Here is a 19,895-nt window from a genome sequence, read left to right as displayed (position 1 = left end):
GCATCTAATTCTATTGATTTAGTGTGAGTTCGGTCTCTAAATTATTATTCTGGATCTGCTATGAAGCTGATCATTTCTTCCACAAGTTTTGGGGTGTAAAACTGTAAAGAAATTAAATCTCTTGAGATATAAAGTTATTTATGAAGAATAAAATTGGGTACCAATTCAGGCTATAGTGTAACACTCATTCATCCAAAAACTGGTGAGCATGAAGTAGTTAAAGCAAAGATGTATTTTTGGTAATTAAATTTTAAATAAATAAAAAAAAAGCATTCTTCTTGCTTGTTGTATTTATTCACTCAAAGTGGAGGGAAAAAAACTGACAAGTTTCAAGCGATTTGTCTGTCTATATTTTCCTATGCCCCTAAATTTCAAATGAGGAAGAAAAACATATTTTAAAAGAACAGTTTATAATTTATTTGATAGAGAGAATTCCAATAAATCTGTGAAAATTACAGGTCTTGAAAAACTTTTCCTTCTATTTCATGTTCTCTGAAGCAAAACACTTGATGCAAAGCACACCTGGCATCTGACTGGCACATACCTCAGAGGTTTTCTGTGCAGTCTTCATTAAAGTGTGCTTACCAAATGTTTTGCAGCACCAGAACATGAGTTCCTCCATCGGCTTCAAAACCTGTGAACTACATACTCATGGTAAACAACGGTTCTAGAAAAGAGACATTGCAAATACAAAAAAAGAAGAGGGTATTAGCAGTCAAGGTTCTTTGGAAGATGTTACATTGCTTTTGGTTGTGAAATGTTTATAAAGAGCAGCATACAAGAACATGGTAACCATTTCAATTGTCTCAAGCTCTTAAAGGGTATTTGTTTAAAAAAAAAAAAGGTCCAATTATAACAAAATGATATTTGCACAACGACGTTGGAAACAAAGCATTTTGTTAGTGATAGATGCACTAAGAACCAAAAGCTCTTTTGTTTATCAATTTGTCAGATGTGTTCTGAAGCTTCCCCTTCCAATTACAAGCTGTTTAGTGCAGCACAACAGGTGTTTAAAAATTAACATAGAAACTGGAATGTTTTTTCAATTGTGGCACATTTCATCTGAGATGATTACCATGAAAAGACCTGAAAAGGGAACACAAAAGCAATGACTTATAGACGCTCTAATTTTTCACTTAGGAACTCTTCCACGCTGTCAGTATTCCACTTGAGGATGCTCAGCTCTTCTGCAATGTTCCCACTGTCGTCCAGCAGCTTCAGTACAGGGTCAGAACCACGCACATACTGCAGAAAGAAACAAGCCAGTTCCCCGGGACTAGAAAACGCAATCTCCATTTCAAGTCCCTTCTCAATTTATTTACATCAGTTAAATATGTCAAATCAAGAAGAGCAATAAGCTCAAAGATTAACACCACGAAGTACGAATACCTAAAACCAGAGTGCTAAATGATATTGGAGTATTTGAGAAAATGTAGGCAAGATAACTTATGCTATGAAACTTATGCCATCTAAGCTTAGGAAAAATCAAAAGAACCCATACTTAAGGTTGGTTGTTCCTGATAACGCTTACTTAATGCTGTAAGTATTTCAGTGTGTTCTGTTCTGCATTTACGAACATTATTGATAGAATGTCTACCAACAATATATGTTCTACTGTTCTTGAAGAAAATGTTATATAAATCAGATAAAGCTTACGAGATCCTTTTGCTTGTTCTCTCCTATGTTACTGTTGCCTCCTCTGTCCAAACTTAAAGGAGTAGATGCAAAGGAAGAGCAAGGAAGAGGGGAGACATCCGGGTTAAAGACAGAGATCCTGCAGGCAATACATCCCCTGGCAGCAGTGGATACAGTGCACTGGCAGGGAGAGAGAGCTATTGGGCTTACATGGAAAGAAGGTATTCTGCTTTAACTGTTGTAGACTCCTCAAGTTTGATTTTTGAGTCGAGCACATGAGTGATCCTTCTCATATAGTCTATGGCCTTTTTTTTTAACTTAAGAATTGTCTGGTCAAACAGTGCAAAAGTATAGTATCAATTTTTGGTGTAATTACTTTCTTGCCTTCTACTGTGCTCTATTTGTGCACACTATTTTGCAGGTAGTGCTGGTAATGCTTCTGAAAACTGAGCAACTCCTAAAATACGTAATGCAAATAAGAGCTTTTAGCAGTACTGTAAGGATGTAGCCATGTAAGGTTACAGAAAAACTTTACTAGGGGTATTTACTTTACCCTATTACAGAGCTAACTTAGTTTGCTTCAGTTAATGAAGGTAGCAGCATCTCTAATTGGTTTTCCCTAAGTCTTGTAAAATAAATACCAGATTCATTTGTACATTTTTTTTCCCAGTAAGGTTTTATACCAACTGTAGTATAGACTGCTTTAATATTTAGTACAGCTACAAAGTTTAAATAAATATGAAACATTCAAATATACAAGAGAGAATGCTTTTGAAAGAGGACACATATGAATACATGAGACAGACAGAAGAAACCTGCTTTAGATGGAATCTGCTGCTGAGAAGACAAATGGCTTATTTCAGCCGTGCATGGCTATGAAGTGACTCCAGATGGTGCCATTTGGTGAACAGAGATGAGAGCACAAAGATGTGAGAATCAAGATGTATATCTGTGAAGTACACCGAATTTGAAAGCAAAGAATTGCTTGTGCTTAAGGCAGCGTGGCTTATGCAGCTTTGCCTATACACAAGTCATAGGAAACACCATTCAGTGTATGCAGTTCTTTAAAGCTGGATGTTTGAAGGCTAACAGAATGAAAACAGACCGAGGAAGATCTGAGAGGAAACAGAAATATCCAAGAATTTCTGAATGTATGGAAATGGCAGCTGCATTAGAAAATGAAGAACAGATTGAGAGTGACAGAAGAAGCTCAAGTAAACACAAGATATCCACGGAATCAGGTCAGAATGCAAGCATTCCTCACATTCTTTAAACATCTGCTTTTACTTAAGGGTTTCAGTATACTTTTTATTGGATTTAAACAAAATAACAAACAACTCCTTGGGCCCCAATGACAACAAAGATCTGGTACCACTGCTTAGCAATAACCCAATCAGCGATAGCTGCAGAAACTTGGAAAGATTTATATTGGTAATGAAAGTACATCTTCTCCTGAAGCATTATTTCATCAGCAAATAAGGATGCTCCATAAAAGGGATGTTTCCACCAGGTTTAATTCTTCTTAATATATGCTTCCCCCGACCCCAAGAAAACACAAAAACCCTTTGGTTATTACTTACCTTGATTTGCAGTCCCCTGAATAGCTTAGGCTTATCACTCCTGACAAAAGCTACAATATGGAGAAAAAAAAAGAGAATAAAAGTTTTTCCATGGAAAAAGGCTTTAGAAATTAATGGCAGAATTCTCAATATCTTCACAAAAGCATTAGTACTAAACAGCATGCCTAAGGAAAACTATTTTTACCAGTGTTCCAAACAAGCTTGGATTTTCCTTGCATGGTAGTGCAACTGCGTGAGTCAGTTCATCTGCATGGACAACTGACAGTCCTCAGCAGAGCCACGCGTACACGGCTGTGTATGCAGATGTGAAGGAAGCTGTTAGGGCAGTAAAACTCTGGCTGGAGATGAGCTCTGTGTGGGAGGATACATGTGAAACAAACGCCCTCGGCGCACTGCACAGAAGTGGCAGCTGTGTTGGTGAAAGGGCACTGAGGAAACTGTGGGTACAGCTTTGCACTTCTTGCACACAAGACAAACAGTTTTGTCTTACAGAGCTCTACAAGGTTATGTGCTGAAAACCAGCATAGAAACAAGAAGAGGAAACAAGAAGAGAAACTGGTATCTCCTCTTTTCTTGAAACTCCTTAAGGTAAGCAGTCAGCTACTACGGGCTCTGTGACCTGCCATGCAGCTCCACAGAGAGATCAGCTGCTAATGGACAGATTCTTCACCTGACGTGTCGGTCACACAAACGTGAGTGCTAACAGCCACACAGACCCTGTATCCCTACAGCACTACATCCTTGTGTTAATGTGAACGCTAACAAGAATACTGACAGCATGCCTTGTCCTGAAATGGACAAAATGTGAGCACAATCCACTACTTCCAAACACTTTAGCTTAATGAATATATGAGTTGCAAAAGTATTTTAAATTTATTTAGAAAATAGCTTAGTCTTCATTTCCCATTACACTCAGGTTACACTAAAGGCTGAATTTAGTATCTATAGTGACATTAAGTGGATTCAGGCAGCTCTTGTGGTATGCCAGCAGTCTCCCCAAGGATGAACACTGTCAGCATGGATTGACTCTCAAGGAGGTGCTGGCTGCATGTTAAAGCTGCCTTTTCAAGGTTAGACAACAATGCATCTCTTGCGAATTGCAGTGCATCCAGCTGGTGCATGAAGATGAGCAGCAACCTCAGGACTAACGCCTCGTGTGGCTCACATAATGTAGTGCTTTCCTCAATAATTGTAAAGATGTCCTCTGGCATCTTTATACCTTTCTCCCTATTACTGAAGACAGTTACCCTAACATTTCCTCAGTACTATACACAGAGTGACATTTATTTTCTCCAGTCTTCTACTGTGCTTCTGGTACAGAACAAAATCAAATACTCTGTCTGTGTGCAGCATAAACAACTTCAGAACCAAATGGCTAGTAAGCTGCTGGACAGACTGCTACCTGAAGAAGAAGAAAGCTTGCTTCTCTTCTTTCTGGAGAACTTTAATGTCACATTGCAGGCTCTACTCACAGAACAATTTCAAACAGCACTAAACCACCAGTACTTGCTCACACATTAGAGTTTAGCTCTGATATAAATTCACACCAAGGCCATTTTCAGACACTGTTTTCCTATGCTCTCATGAACTGTTAGTTGTCTGGGCTCTGCTAGCAAGATACAAAAAGTGGCGATGTTTCTTAAGTACACAACAAACTGAACTATTACATGGGGATTTTTCCCTGCAAACTGAAAAATTTGTAGCTGAAATCCCTGTGTAGGACTTAATATAAAAAGGAGGTTTTAGGAAACAGTCAGTATATGGAGTCAATTTAATTGCAAAACTTAGAGTAGCAGTAAGATGGCACAGTAAAATGGAGTCTCAAACAGATCTGGACTGTGGAACTCAACTCTTTAAGAACAGCCTTTAGCCTCAGGCTGCAGCACTTTCAGCCTTCAGCAGGTTCACACCTGGCTGAGTGACAGATAAAAGCTCACTTGGACATGAGTGGCTGCTCACTGGCTGCAGTGTTGCAGCAAACAAGCTCATAAAATGTGGACAGAATTAGGTGAAAGAAGAAAGTATTCTCTAGGTTGTGTTACATTTTGTCACTTTACAAGTAGCTATTATGCCTTTGTATCAATGTCAAATGTCTAAATCTTCTGAAAGCTGAAACACTACAGACCTTTCTTTCCTGAAATTTTAGACAGCTGAACAAAATCATTTTTTGTTAGCGGCATATTTGTTTCTAATGCTCACCGTAGTGACTTTCTGTATTGGTCACCTGAACTTCTATGATGCAACTAAGAATAACATAATATATATAACTTCTACATTCTCAATTTTGGAAGCTAAATTAAAAAATAATATATTGAGATGTGTTAAAAATACAGATTATCCCTTCAAACCCACACTTTTCACAGAATCAGGCTCTAAGTTGTAAACATGGTCTTGGAATAGAACTGATGGGGTTTCAGAAATGAGATGCAGCTTGGGCACAAGTTTTGTGACGTGCAGCTGCCAGCTGACCCTGAGGTACGGCACACACAGTCCCCCTTCTGCACAGCCCCAACTCTTGCTAAGGCTGTTTGCACATATTTAACCACTGTTTAATAGTCTGATGCTTAATACTAAAATTTTGTATACCTTGCAATTTTCCTCTGCCCATGGCAGCTTCAGAAATTACATACTGAAGAGAAAAAATATTTAATACAGTCATTCATGGGTGAGAAAGGCATTTTCCACTTTGATTTCTGCAGGATGAACTCTGAGCTTGGTGCCATGACACTATTTTTGGTGAATTAAACACCAGACTAGAAGTCAGAGCTGTTCTACTGCCTGCCTTGTGACTGTCCTGTCACATAATGTTAAGAAAATCACTTCACCTCATGCTGTTACAAAACACAAGCAATACCAAAGCATATGCCTTCTGTTTGAAGGCAACCCTGAGGTGAGGGTGCACAGCAGACCTGACTGCCATTCCGATCAACTACAGCAAAAGGTCAGATTGTGGAGCAGAAGACAGCCTACTGGCTTCTTGGAGGCAATCTGCTGAATGCACCAAAGGGAGAAAAGGATCAGATGCATACAGACATTACAAAGCCTATTGAGTGCCAAGCTGTTACTCAAAGACAGGTCACACCTAGCATCAAACAGTGCTTTAAAGGTCCTAGGAGCAGCCTCTGCCTACATACACACAGAAACCTACTGCTACCGTCCCTCTGTTTTGACAGAGCTTTAAAATGAATCCGTTGGAAGTAAGACCTAGAATCCTAAACAGAGATTACTAAAGAACTGAAGACTCACTCACATCCAAACTGCAAGTCTACGTATTTGCTGGCAGACATTTGTGCTATTCTCTCTGAAGCAGAACATACTGGAGGAAATCCTTCTGACCCCAAATGGGCATGCCTTCACATTGCATCATAGTAAGCTGCAGATCAGTACGTTTGGCATAAGTCCTTTGTAAAAGGAATTGACTAACTACTTTTAAGATGTTAAGGGCAAATCCAGATTACCAAGGATATCTACATTCAGAAATACTTGTTTTATTTAGTTTCCTGCTTTAGGAGAAAAGATCTCCTGCTTGATCTGGAACTGGAAAAATACAAAATGTTAAGCTACTCTATTAATACTTGAATGAGAGTCAATATACGCAGCAGTGGAATCTCAAACATCTTCAAACAATTATGCACACAGACAAGTATTTTCAACCTTGTCCATCTCCCCACACTTCACAAGGGATATAACAGCCTCAGATCAGAGAGGCCTGGAAGAAATGAAAAAAAACTTAATGCCCCATTATATCAGTTTCAGTTTTCATTCCAGAAAAACACAACAAAAGTCCTAACTAGCTATTATCTTCAGCATCATGTCAGCAACAAATTGTTACTGCACATTTTTTCCTCTTGATAAGCTATCGCAGGTTGTCTAGCAGGAATCTGATGTGAATAAGTATCTCCCAGTAATGCAAAAGTCCACTTGTTCAAACTTTCAATCCTTGTTCTACTTAAACTGTGCTTTCTGTTCTGATTTCTTCCACTGCTCACCACTGTAACACTATGAGCACCTTTCTAACAATGTATGCCCATATGGATTCATCCAAGTTTTGAAACTCTACATGCTCTTCTTGGTTGATGCTATTTTTCTAGTCTCCAGAACCTTTAAACTGCTAAACTCTTAACACCGCATACAGATAAACAACTTTGCATACAGCTGAAGTACACTAAAGATGCTGACCACACACTAAAAAGCAGCAGCATACTTTTTTGATGAAGGTGACCACCCCTCCTACCCATAATTGTTACACCAAAGAGGTCTGTCATTTGATTAGGGCAAAAAACTGTCTGTGCTCCAAGAGCAACATCAGAAGGGAACACTTCCATCACTAAGGAGAAATGCTGCAAACTTAGTATCAAGAGTGATCTGCTCCTAGAAAAACATTTCAAGTCTTTCTGTGATGCACTGAAATGGGTCACATATTAAAATACTAGCAATAGGAAGCACAAAAGACTTAACATTTTATTGAATCATGATTCTGCATTGTACTTTGTGCAACTCTGAGTGCAGAACATACACCTGATTCTTACAATTCAGAAGTCAGAAACACTAAATGTATACCAGAAGTGTTACAGAGAATAACTGATCTCTTATTATCACACACGGGGTGTGTAACATGAGAGCAGTAAAGATAGAGATGTGCCTCAGTCTGAAGGATTTATTTAGTTTGCATGTTTGTATATAATCTATTCACAAAGGATTATGATGGAATGATGGATGTTTCTCATTAGAATATCCTACAGTGCTTAGCAAGAATTTTACTGACTTCTGTGCAAAAATCTACGATTTAACACTGTTCTAATTTTCAAGTTTCTGTCACCAGTACTTAAGAACTACAGATAAAGATAACCAGGAAATAAGTGATCTTTCCTAGAAGTACAGTCCACTAACAAACTACATTCCACTATGTGTAAGAATCCCCTCACAGCTGCAGAACTTGAGCAATACAGCAGAGTGCTTACTGTCTCCCTGAAGCCATAGGATCTAATGCAATTGCATGTTGTGTGAGTTCAAGGATGAAGGACTTTCTGTAACATCTGCTGGAAGCACATTCATTGTGTAACTACAAGTCGCACAGCGAAAGGTCAGAATTATTCTCCTGATGAACAAAAAGAATGCCAAGTTGTGAAAGAAACATTCAGTGAAAAAAGCCAGCCTAATTCAGTTCTGCTAAACACAGTGAAAAGAACATAGGAGTGCAGACATTGTGATCTTGTATCTCATCATGAACAGAGCAGGGCTGCCACTGAAAAGTCAACTTCAAACAAAAATATTAGATTAGTTGCCGACCTACCCAATTTTTGTTTTCTACCTCAGAGCCTTAGTTTTATGTCAGTCAAAAACTAATTGTGCCAGCTGGTATAAGAAGATCGTGCTTCATCTAAGAATTCTGTCACTTATACTTTCGGTGTCCCACTTGATGGAATGATAAATACTTAAAAGCTGTTTTATAAGGAGCAATTTCAAAACATACGTGTTAAAGGAATTATTTTTACAGCATAGCATTTATGAAGCAGCATTTTCTTATGGGAAACAGCAGGAAACAATATCTCAGCACTGAACATACTACAGAGGTTTACAGGAATATAAGGTGCTACCTGACTTATCCTGAGAAGTTTTAGTTGAGAAAGATAACAGGTATCCTTGGCCACACTCACAAAAGCATTCAGCAGGCTGTGATGGTATTACAAAGAATAATGCTACCTAAAAGATTACATTCTACTGCTTTTTAAAATTTTCCCATTATGCTTTTAAATTTTATCTTATCTTCCAACCTGCTGCAATAAGCCCAGCAGCAAATGTGATCGTGAGACTCAGATTGGGTAGCAGCAGAAACTGGTGAGCCATAAAAAAAATGTCTGTTCATCCCTCCTTTCTTTTCACCATCCCAAAGAGAAAAACTGCTTTAGATAAACAAGGATGGAAAGGCAAATTGTTAGCATTTGTGAGTTTTTCCTTTGTACCGAAAGCTTTTGGGGGATGTATTACCGTGCATATAGAGCAGTTGGGAATATTTTTAAGTTTGCTGAGTTTGAATGGATATGGGAATCACATGGTTGCCTCTACTAATACAACTTTCCTCAGAACCCTAAGTTGCACAAGCAATATAATTAGTTCTTATTTTGGTATTTTAAACAGCAGGAAATGATCTTTCCTCCAGCCTTGTGGTCAATTAATGGAAGTGTGTGCAGGTAAAAGTAGGAAGAGGGGAGTCCAAAACAGCATAACTGCAGCCTGGTTTTAAATCCTTATCTTTCTTGTTCTTTGGAGCACCTTCAATTAAGATGAACTAAGACTAATACTGGCCATGTTAGATGGGAGATGCACTTTTTGTGCATTTTTATTTCTAAAGCTGAATTAGTCCTTTTCTATGTCCAAGTGATGTTAAGCACAGTATGAGGAACTTCACTACTGAAAAAGAGCCTGCAATCTCATTGTATGGTAAGTGTTGAGTCACAGCTGAACCACTGATTGATCACCTGGGGAAAAGACCAGTCAGCCCTGGAGCACAAGTGAAGGCAATTCAGCTGTGTGACTGGAAGGGGGGGAGCCTGGCTGCACCTCTCTTAGACACCATTTAAGGGCTGACTGCCACTGGGGAAGGTTGGAGGTTCTTCCTTTGTGGAGTCCTTCTTGTAAGCTGAGATCTTCAGAGGTGGGTGAGCACCTTTCCTTTTGTAATGCCCAATCTTTCCAACCGTAGTATCATTCTACCTGTGCCAGTCTTTCTAATTATAACACTCAAAAGTTCTATCCATAAAAAATTCCATGTTGAAATTTCTCACAGATGTTTTTCCCACAGCTTTCTCCCACCACACCCTGATGATGCTCATTTTCCTTCTACTCTATTTTGTTCACTTTAGCTGACTGTCAAAACAATTAAACTGCAGCGTCTGTAGAAGGAAAACAGTTCCATAAGCACACTATATAATTTCATCTATCAATTACTGGAGTCTCAGGTCAGTGCAATTTTTCTGATACATGAAACTTAGGACTACTTGTAATAGCACTTAAAGCACATTTTGCTGCAACAGTATTCTGTATTCTAAAGAACAGCAGTGGGTTTACTTACCCTGGACTTGAGGGAACCTTCCCAATTTTCATCCACATACCTCTAGGACAGCTCCTGCATAAAGCTGCAACAACATACAGAAGCTGTTAATAAAAGTATAACTACTTGTTTGCTTATGGCATTTAATCTATTGATCTGAGCATCAATATCAATTCATTACATTTGATACTGAAATATTTCATCTATTTGTCTCTGAGAACAAAGTGAGGTTGAGCTAACCTCAATGCCTGCACTTAGATATCAGTCATCTTAGTCACCTATGCAAGGCAGCCAGATTCACTGCCCTTAAAACAAAGTGTAAGTTCATTTCAGTTCTATAAAAGGTAGCATCTCAGTAAAGATACATATGTTGCTCTTGCATAAGGTCACATTTTTAAACTTTGTCTGGGAACATGCACCTGGCTCTGAAGTACAGTGAATCTTAAATACAAGGTAGCAGCAGATTTTTCCTGCTACCAAAATAGAGCTTTCTACTGTAAAGCTTGGCATTTTCATCTCAGAAATAGCTGTCAATGCTGTTTACCAAATCACATCCTTCTAGCTGTGGAACTCCTACTTAGAGAGAAGCTGACAGAAAAAGCTTCAGTTACTTCAATTCTATAAACAGTGAATACTTCTACTCCTGTTTTCTGATAGCAGTGTTTTCATAACAAATGTGAAAGTCCAGACAGAAAAACATAACAGTGCTGACATGAAGTAAAATTAACGTTTGACTTAACTTGTGGAGACGTGTAATTAAAAATATGCTTTCACTTTGAAATTTAATAAGTGCTAACCCTCAAAAAAGGAGCGAAAACCAGACGCAACGTGACTGAAAGCTCCAAGTGAGACAACTTTATTAAAACTTCATCCCCATCCACACCAGCAGTCTGGGTGGCAGGGGAATGCATCTGCAGTTCAGAATATGACTCTTCTGATTTTTGGTTCAATTCAGTACTGGTGTAAATGCTGTGGATCAGAACATATAAAATACTCCATACTCATCTGCAAGGAAATTACAGCTTCTTGCCTGACCTGAACAAATCAGTAATCATTACTTCCACAGGAAATGGAACTAAAAATACTACACTGGAGTATGTATGTAGAAGAGCCTTTCAGAAACTTGCTTAACTATGTGCAAGATTTTCAACTAAACATTAGATTTAAGACTAAAACACAGTTTGAATGTTAAAACCCTGAGCTATAAAATAATACTTGAGATCAAAAATACAGTTAAGCTTTTTTTTTATTCCCCAAATTAAAATATTAAAAAGACACACACACACACACACACACACACACACACACACACATATATATATATATAAATCTCAGATACTAGCTTGCATAATTAAATTTCTCTGGATTGAAATCATTAAAGTTTTAAGATGGAGGAGTTACATACACTGAATAGTGAGATTTTTAAACTTAACCTGTGCCTCCAATTATTATCCTTTTAAAAGCATTCCAACAACAATTACATCGGCAATCCTGCATTCAGATGTTACTTTGTGTGCTTGTTCATGCACCGAGCATTTCTCCTGGTTCTATATGCTGACAATTACCTGCATTTTTCTGTCAAGAATTAGTATAAAGAAATAGAGGGGTAATAGCCTTTTTCCATCTGTTCACCAATTCTGTTCTTTATGGGCACAAAGAAGTAAGCACAGCAAATTTAGGACAATGGTAACATGAACATTTTTCAGTTCTCTTTACTGCAAATAATTCTTCCAGTTTATTTTCTTCCTTTCAAGTAAGGATTCCTATGGAAGCAAGATCACTGTGAAGATCTGAAATGTAAGACATTACATGATTACAGAATACTCCTGCTTCGTAACTCCTAGCCATTAACTGACAGAAATGAAGTTTTAGCAAAGAAAAAAGCGCAATGACTGGTGCTTAAAAATATTTTGAGCTTCTATCCCTGCTGTAACTGAAGCCCAACTGTGCTACTTTAAAAAAAAAAGTTCAGATTCATGCTGGGACAAGCAGCTGCTCTCTAGATGGCTAGACAAAAAAAATCAATTGACTTCATTTGTAACTCGAACAAAGGTGTCTTTTGCAAGAAAGGCAGGTTTATTTGCATCACTTTGGCCACAACAAGAGAATAGTTGTGAACATCTTCTGCCCCTACCATTCCATCATGTCCAGAGCAGATTGCTCTGAACTTTGATTGCTTCCTCATGAAGGCATAGACTGTGTTCAAATATGACTAAGAATGACGCGTATCATTCAGAATGGAGGCATACAAACATGACGAGTCAGTTCATCGCACAATGCTTAACTTACGAGCTAATTCACTTCATAATGCCTCGCTTGTTTTAGCGTTCATGAAAGTGAGCATAGTGCTGCAAGCAATGAAATAAAGGCTCTAAACTGTTACTGGTGTCCATTTAGTTAGGATTTCCAGGCTGACTCATGTCTGCATCTATATAAATAACTGCTTTTTAAAAACCTGCTAACTGTATGCTTTCTAAGGCTCTTGTGACAAAGACTGCACTTTTTCCTTGTCCTTTGCAAAGCTACGACTTGGGTTAAATCTCGTTCATTCATCATCATCATATGCTGCTACATCAACAGTGACAAAAAGGAAAGTTCTTTTAAAATACATTAAATTATTCCCCATTTTTATCTCACGGGTTTCCTCTAACTACTGACTAAGCCTGACCCTGCGCATGCTATACAGTGACACTCAACTTGGATTTGTATGCATTTACAATCAGTTAAAATTTACAGTACCATCATGTTTTAAAACATGCAATGTGCTGCGTTGTTAATATAAAGGCACACGTGAGTAAAGAGCTGCCTCACAGAATCTAGATACTGCAGGAATACTATATTTAATATTCTTGAGCTGTCAAAATTATCAATTCTTTTTTTTTAAAATAGAAAACTTGATTCATTGAAATAAAGAAATACACAACAACATATAAAATGTTTTATTTTCTGTGAGGGAGAGAACTGAAAACTTTACTCTTTCCCTAAAGACTGAAGATGGACAAGAATCTGTGGGTTAGGAGAGCAGCAGTGAGAAAACCTCACTGTCAGGAACAGAATGAACTGATGTTCTGAAATGCAGAGAGCCAGCAAAACCATTGCTACCACACAGATCATTCTGAAATGAAGTCACTGGTAAATTTAGCTACAAAGAAACTCTTCTCTTTCACATTTTGTGAAGGGAGATTTCCAACTGTAAGAGTCTGGAAACAAAGAATCAAATAGCCAAAAAAAAAAATGTTATTTGAATTAGAATATTTCCAGCAGAATCTAAGCACTCATTTATTTGCAAGGAAAGCAATTCAAACTGGAATTCCAAAGGAAAACAAACAAACAAAACAAAAAAACAACCATGGGATCGTGGGTGTTTGAACACTGATAAGTTGCTGAGAAAGACTGCAGAATCTTTATCCTTGGACATCTTCAGAATTTAACCAGAAAAGGCTCTGAACTCTGCTTTGGGTTGGAAATTCTTCTGTTATGTACACACATATCAGAGCTGTGTGTTATCACATTAGGAAATTAGGAAGAGAATTAGGAGAATTAGGAAACGTATTACCTAAGGCTGTGTGAGTGTTGGTACCAACCCAGCTCCTTGTTGCAGTATCGCGTCATCATTCTTGTGCTTTCAAACCAAGGATCTGAAACTCCCCAGACAACAATTCTTCCCAGTGGATCAGGTTTTGGCTCTGCTCTTTGCAATGGTTTGGTGCAAGGACAAGTGAACAGGAAATGTGACACAGGGGTGTGCAGGAGAAAATGTAGAAGTTGGGCACCTAGCAGTTAGTAACTTTGGACCTCTGTGGTCTGTAGTGGGAGCAGAAAGGCAAAGTGGAATAGAGGATAAGCATGGCAGAGAAAGGGCTCCTGTGTACAAGCTCGTACTTGAACCAAGCGAGAAATTGAACATAAGCTAAAAATTAGATAGAAAGTCAACAGATTTCAAGCTCTGGTTTTGAAATATGCTGTCTGATTAATTCTGCTATCTAGCCATCTATTTGCCTCCAGAAGTATAATCTCTAAATACCTTTCTTCTCTGGAATCTCTGCTTTCATTAGAGCAGAAAGAATCTTTGGAGATAGAAAACACTAAGAACGGAACTCATCAACTATTTACTTGACATTGTGCATTTAATTAATTTGGAAACTGTACTTTTTTTGAAGTTGTTCCAACAAACGTAGAGTCAATCATTTTATTCCGATGTATACTCAAATGAAGGAGGTCAAACTTAATTAATTAAACATTCCACTTGCCAGCACAGATGAACATAAACAATTTTAACTCACATTTAACAAATTCACATTTACTGTTTTTCTAAAATTCTTTCTCACTTCAGAATAGAAACAAGTCTCCCACAGTTGAGGCTCATCCTGCTACAGACAGATCAGTGCCTTTTATCTTAGTTTGTCTGAAGAGATGAACCTTCAGTGACTTTGACCCAAACAAAAAATAAGTTTTTCTATCTTAGGCACAATAATCCATCTTAAATTTCAGTGATATTTTAGCGATGTATATTGTTACATCTAGTACAAGTTGGGCAAAAAATACTATTGATTCTCGTTATCTTAGCAATGCAGAGGCCAGACTGTCCAAAAAATTATTAAATCATGCTTTGACAGTTTATTATATTTTGACAATCTTGAATACATGCACAAGAAGGATAAAAAAGTCTAAATTTCAGACCCCTTTGCTGAAATCTGTACAGGGGCAATTACCCATCTCTGAGGAACTTTGAAAGAATGTGTATGGACTCTTTGTATCAATACGTTTACCTTGTTTTACAGAAGGCTTATACACTAGAAACAACATTGCACGTAGGTAGTAGACACATAAGATGTTACCCATAAGAGTTTGCCATATATGCCATACATTTTAATACTTCAAATTTCCAGGTCAAGTTTTGCTTACAGCAGATGTTATCTAATTCAGCAAACTGCACAGCATTAACCATTAGAAATACTTGACAATAGACATTTTAAATGCCATAGAACAACACATCTTTGTGTGCAAAATACATTTCAAAGCTCCATTTAGAAATATTTGTGAGGGCTGTTGCAATACCACACAGCACAACTATGATGATTAATGGATGGCCGACTTCATCACACAGTTAATTCCTAACATTGATTGGAATTTTGACACACATATATTGCTGAGATAAGTCTAAGATTATAATATACAATTAATGGAATGTGCTTATAGCTAAGCTTGAAATGATCACATGGCATAAGTGAAAGCTGCAGATGGAGTGCAGCTATTTTCGGCTACTGCAAAATATGGACAATCTCTCCTGCTACTACAATTTCACGCACAGTTAGCTTCACCTCCATTTCATCCTTCTACGTTTTACACACCAGCAGTACTCTGCGTCTGACAGACTGAGGCTTAAAACTTGCAGCTGTCTAAAGCAATACAGTTTAAGCTAGCTTCTGAATGAGTCTGCAGCTGGATACAAAATCTTTCGTAGAGGAGAAATAATCAAAAGAATTTTTTTTCATTTTACCTACAGTAAAATTACGAAGTAATGAAAATATTTCATTGGACAGATGGCAGCAGAAGAGTGAGACACATACTGGGCAACCAGAGCACCTCACAGCTATTTTCCACCACATCAATTCACAGAATATTGGATCAATAACGAGATGAGAATTAATAAATATCTTTCAAGGATATGAAAGAACTGAGTTCCACAAATGTACACATGTGGGCTTGCACTGATGTTATTCAGCACAAAGTATTTTTAGGACTGGGCATATTTCACAGATCGTTTTCAAAAACTGTTAATGATACAAAAAATCCCAGATTTCTAACCCTCCCCACATACTTTTAAGGAGAATTAGCTGTAAATCCTGAAGTCTTTGCTGGAATTCTAACAGCATGCATGGTGTCAGTAACATGGATAGCTACATGGATATGCCTTGCGATAGCAAAACCTACTCACGTGATAAAAAAGCTAGGCTGCATACTGCAGGCATGCTTAAAAAAAAAAGAGAAAGATTAAAGACTCCTCTCTTCTGTGGATGTTCAATTGTTTAAGTGATTGCACTACAAAACCCTGAGCACCAGCACTCTGGAACTTGGCAACAGATGAGGCTGCTGACCAGCAAGTCAGGTATCTTACATGTAGATGCAGGTTTTTAGAGTGAGATTAAAAAATTCATTCAAGCAAAAGGATAGGGAAGAACACTTTTAAGATTTTAAAAATCTGTTCACTCCCAACTATCAAACAGTCAGTAGAACAAAGATTTAAGAGTAAAATCATAAGCCCAGTTACAGACGCCTATTATAAGTGGCATTATGTTAGACCACGAGTCAATTCAAAATGTGATGACTCTGAATACAATTTGCTAAGATATTAACATTCATGCTAAAAACTCCCAGCACTAATTTTCTGCTGGCTAGTCTGCAGGGGGATTCACTTGGCACAAATTCCAGAAATTCAGCAAATACGAACAACAGATTTCCAAACAGCGGCCGTGCGTGAGCATAGTAATATCAGAAATCCCACACTCTGAAACAGCATTCAAAAGAATATGAGGAATGATGCTGTAATTTAGCACTCAACCATATAATCATGATGGTAGAACAATCCAATACATTTATTCAGCAGCAGATGACTCATGTTTGCTACAAAACTCTAGCAAAAAGTGAAACCAAGCAACCTAATGCAAACAGATGAGAAAAAAAACAAACTTCTATTAAACAATCTCCAGGTTCCTATGCACATACAATAAATTCTGGCTCACAGCGAAGGAATATGTCGAACAACCTTGAGACTCCTTCCAGCTCTGTGCTTGCTGTTCTATGCTGAGCGTGACTAAAATGGAAAAGACTGCATATATTTTTAATGTAAAGCCCTAATCACAAAATGGCACCTGCTCAGTCTTACACAAAACGCGCAATCACCTACAAGGTGAAATCTAGGCCTGATTCAGGATAATCAGAAAAAAATATCTATTGATTTAAATTCTGTTCTTGTTTGATCCAAATTTATTAGTGCAAAAATGTTTATGACACAACGTGACACTTATGAGTAAATTACAAAAAAATTAAGACAGATTTCTTCCCACTCATCTGGTTTAAAACCCACCTTTCTGGTTTCCAGCTGAGCTTCTTCTTGGCAGCACTGCCTACAGAATGGATCCAACTGATTCAGATTGAACTGTCCAAGAAGGTTGCAAGAGCTGCAGAGCAAATTACTGGAGAAGCCAAGTTCCCTGCAAGCTTCTGATGACAGCTGTGCTCCATATACGTTTATCTGTAAATCAATACAATATTACACTTTAGTATTAAATCAGTTGTTTTAATAAGAAAGCTTTTAGATGCTTTGACCATCAGAATTACATATTTTGAGAACATTTTACTGTAACACTTAACTGTCTGCTCATGAGTGCAAACCACGACATTATTTTGAGAAGTAGTCTTAAAGCTAATAGTAAATTCTAGACATCATTCACAACATGTATGTTTTAAGGTATCAGAGCTGCTACTTTCATATATGCTTCTACCACTCCAGTGTCTCTCTAGTGTCTGCTCCAAAGATAGCACAACAAAAAGCAGCTGTAATGAATCAGCTGCAGCTCTCATGAGACAGTTCCAATAAACACCCTGATACTAGCAGACTTGGAAAATAAGTCTTACACCTGAGCTTGGGAATGATGAATTGGATCAAACTGCTGAACAGTGTATGCAAGGATTGTGATTTCATTTCTTTTTTGCTTTGGAAAAATCACATGCTAGTGCAAGTGTAGATAAAAGCCCTGCAGCTGCTTAACATCAGCAGCTCAGTTGGCTCCTGGGCAGAACACCTATTCTGCTTTTAGTGAGCTGATAACACAGTGTTGCCATCCCTGCACTGAAACGATATCATCTGTTCTTTGTTCTTTTCTGCTTTCACCTTCCCACTGCCCTGCAGAAGGACTGATCCGCCCCTCCCTTATACAGCTTGCAGCCTTTCCTTCCAGGTGCACATGGGGAAAGCGAGGGAGGACACAACAAAAGGAGATCCTTTCCCCAGGTGCTTCTCAGATGGGGTGAAAAGATCTTGATCAAAAAGTAGAAAACAACCAAACAAAAAAAAGAACAAAAGGTAAGAGATTAAACTCCAATAAAAGGGCCTGCAGCACCTCTGCGTTCAGAGAAGCCCCAGCTGAACACCAGCACACTGCAGCGGTGACAGCAGAGCAATCAACGCATTGTTCTGGGCCAGCAGACGGTGACAGCAGAACCACGTTTCTCATTCACATAAGACCATCTCTTCTAGGTATTTCTCCTCCAGTTTTAGTGTCCCGATTATTGCGCTACCCCATAATAACGCTAACTAACAGAAGCGCTAACGTTTGGGCGAGACCCGCCGGCCCCGCGCGAGGCCGCATCCCGTCACAAGCCGAGCCGCACCTCAGCTCTGCGTTCTCCCGCACGGCGCTGCTCGCGCGCCCGTCGCACGACCGCTTTGCGTTCACGTTAACACACTTAACACACAAAAGCAATCGCCAGCACCGTTACAAACCGCCTCAGGAAGGACCGAACAGTGACAAAACTTCGGAACGGGTTTTCGGCCCGCTTCCGGCTTTCGCCGCCCGCAGTCGGTTGCCGGGATCTCGCCCGCCGCCCTGGGGCACGCACCTCAGGGCAGCCCGCAAACCTCTGTTTCCGCGGAGCGCAGGAGCCCCGCGCGGAGCCCCGGGGCCGGGCAGGGCCGCTTCGCTTCCCTCCGCGGGACGCATTTCCCTCCCGCCCGGCCCGATCCCCGCTCCTCGCACGGAAGCGCCGCTGCGCTCAGCCCCGACCCCGCTCACCGCGGGCAGCCCCAGCAGCAGGCACAGCCAGCAGCGCCCCAGGGCCGCCAACTCGGCGGCCGCCGCCATCTTGAAACCGAGCTGCCGGCAGCGCGGCGGGCGGGCCGAGAGGGGACCTCGGGCGCTATGGTGCCCTGCGCTGCCTGGGGCGGGGCGGCGGGCCGGATCGCAGGCGGCCAGCGAGAACGGCCAGCGCGGGACGTCTGCGGGGAGTCCGCAGCGACGCCAACTTTAGCCTGCTCAGTACTGTGCTCTACGGCCAGGCTATTGGAGGAGATTCTTCCCGGCCCCAGTCCGGCACTCACAAAGCGGTCCCGAGGCGGGACCCTCCCCCGCTCCGGAGACCCGCAGCCAACAGGCACGCAGGCCCCCAGCGCCGGCGATTGACAGCCCCGCCGAGCAATGACAGTGCCCTTCTCCCGAGCGCCGCGGCGCGGGCGCTGAATGCGAGCCGGGTGGGCGGGCGGGACTTCGGGAAGCGCCGCCCCACGGCGGAGGGCCGCAAGGGGGCGGGGCGGCGGCTGTGCCCGACACGAGAGCGAAGGGGGGAGGGTCCGCTGCGAGCGGGCGGGGCGTCGGTCGAGCGCGGCCAATCCGGAGGCGGGAGGGGCGGGGCGGAGGAGGCTCCGCCCGATGGCGGGCGGGGGGGCGGGCGCGCGGCCGGGCGTTCGGTTGCTGCGCCGCGCGCGCTGGCGGGGGAGGGGCGCGTTAGTGGCGGCCGTGCGGCGCTCGGGGCCGGGCCGGGGCGATGTGAGCGGGCCCTGCGCGCGCCTCCCCTCGCTCGCGCCGTCGGAGCGGCGGCTGCCGCGGCTCCCGCCCGCCCGCCCGGTCGGG

At 40.6% G+C, this 19,895-nt stretch overlaps 1 protein-coding gene across 1 annotated transcript; it reads right to left on the bottom strand.

Moving 5' to 3' along the window:
* Window positions 1–393: 393 nt before the first annotated feature.
* Window positions 394–19,149, bottom strand: SELENOF (selenoprotein F). The gene is made up of 5 exons (XM_042819325.1): window positions 19,062–19,149; window positions 17,354–17,521; window positions 10,288–10,351; window positions 3,216–3,265; window positions 394–1,245 (listed from the first exon to the last, which is right to left on the bottom strand). The coding sequence occupies exons 1-5, from the start codon at window positions 19,128–19,130 to the stop codon at window positions 1,114–1,116; spliced, it is 483 nt and encodes a 160-aa protein (XP_042675259.1). The 5' UTR covers window positions 19,131–19,149; the 3' UTR covers window positions 394–1,113.
* Between the last annotated feature and the right edge of the window lie 746 nt (window positions 19,150–19,895).

The sequence above is a fragment of the Centrocercus urophasianus genome, unplaced genomic scaffold, assembly GCF_019232065.1.
Source record: "Centrocercus urophasianus isolate 14NV4802_14NV808 unplaced genomic scaffold, USGS_Curo_1.0 seq_18, whole genome shotgun sequence".
Lineage (NCBI taxonomy): Eukaryota > Metazoa > Chordata > Aves > Galliformes > Phasianidae > Centrocercus > Centrocercus urophasianus.
The sequence above is the reverse complement of the archived record's forward strand: the minus strand, read 5'-3'. Positions and strand labels throughout refer to the sequence as shown.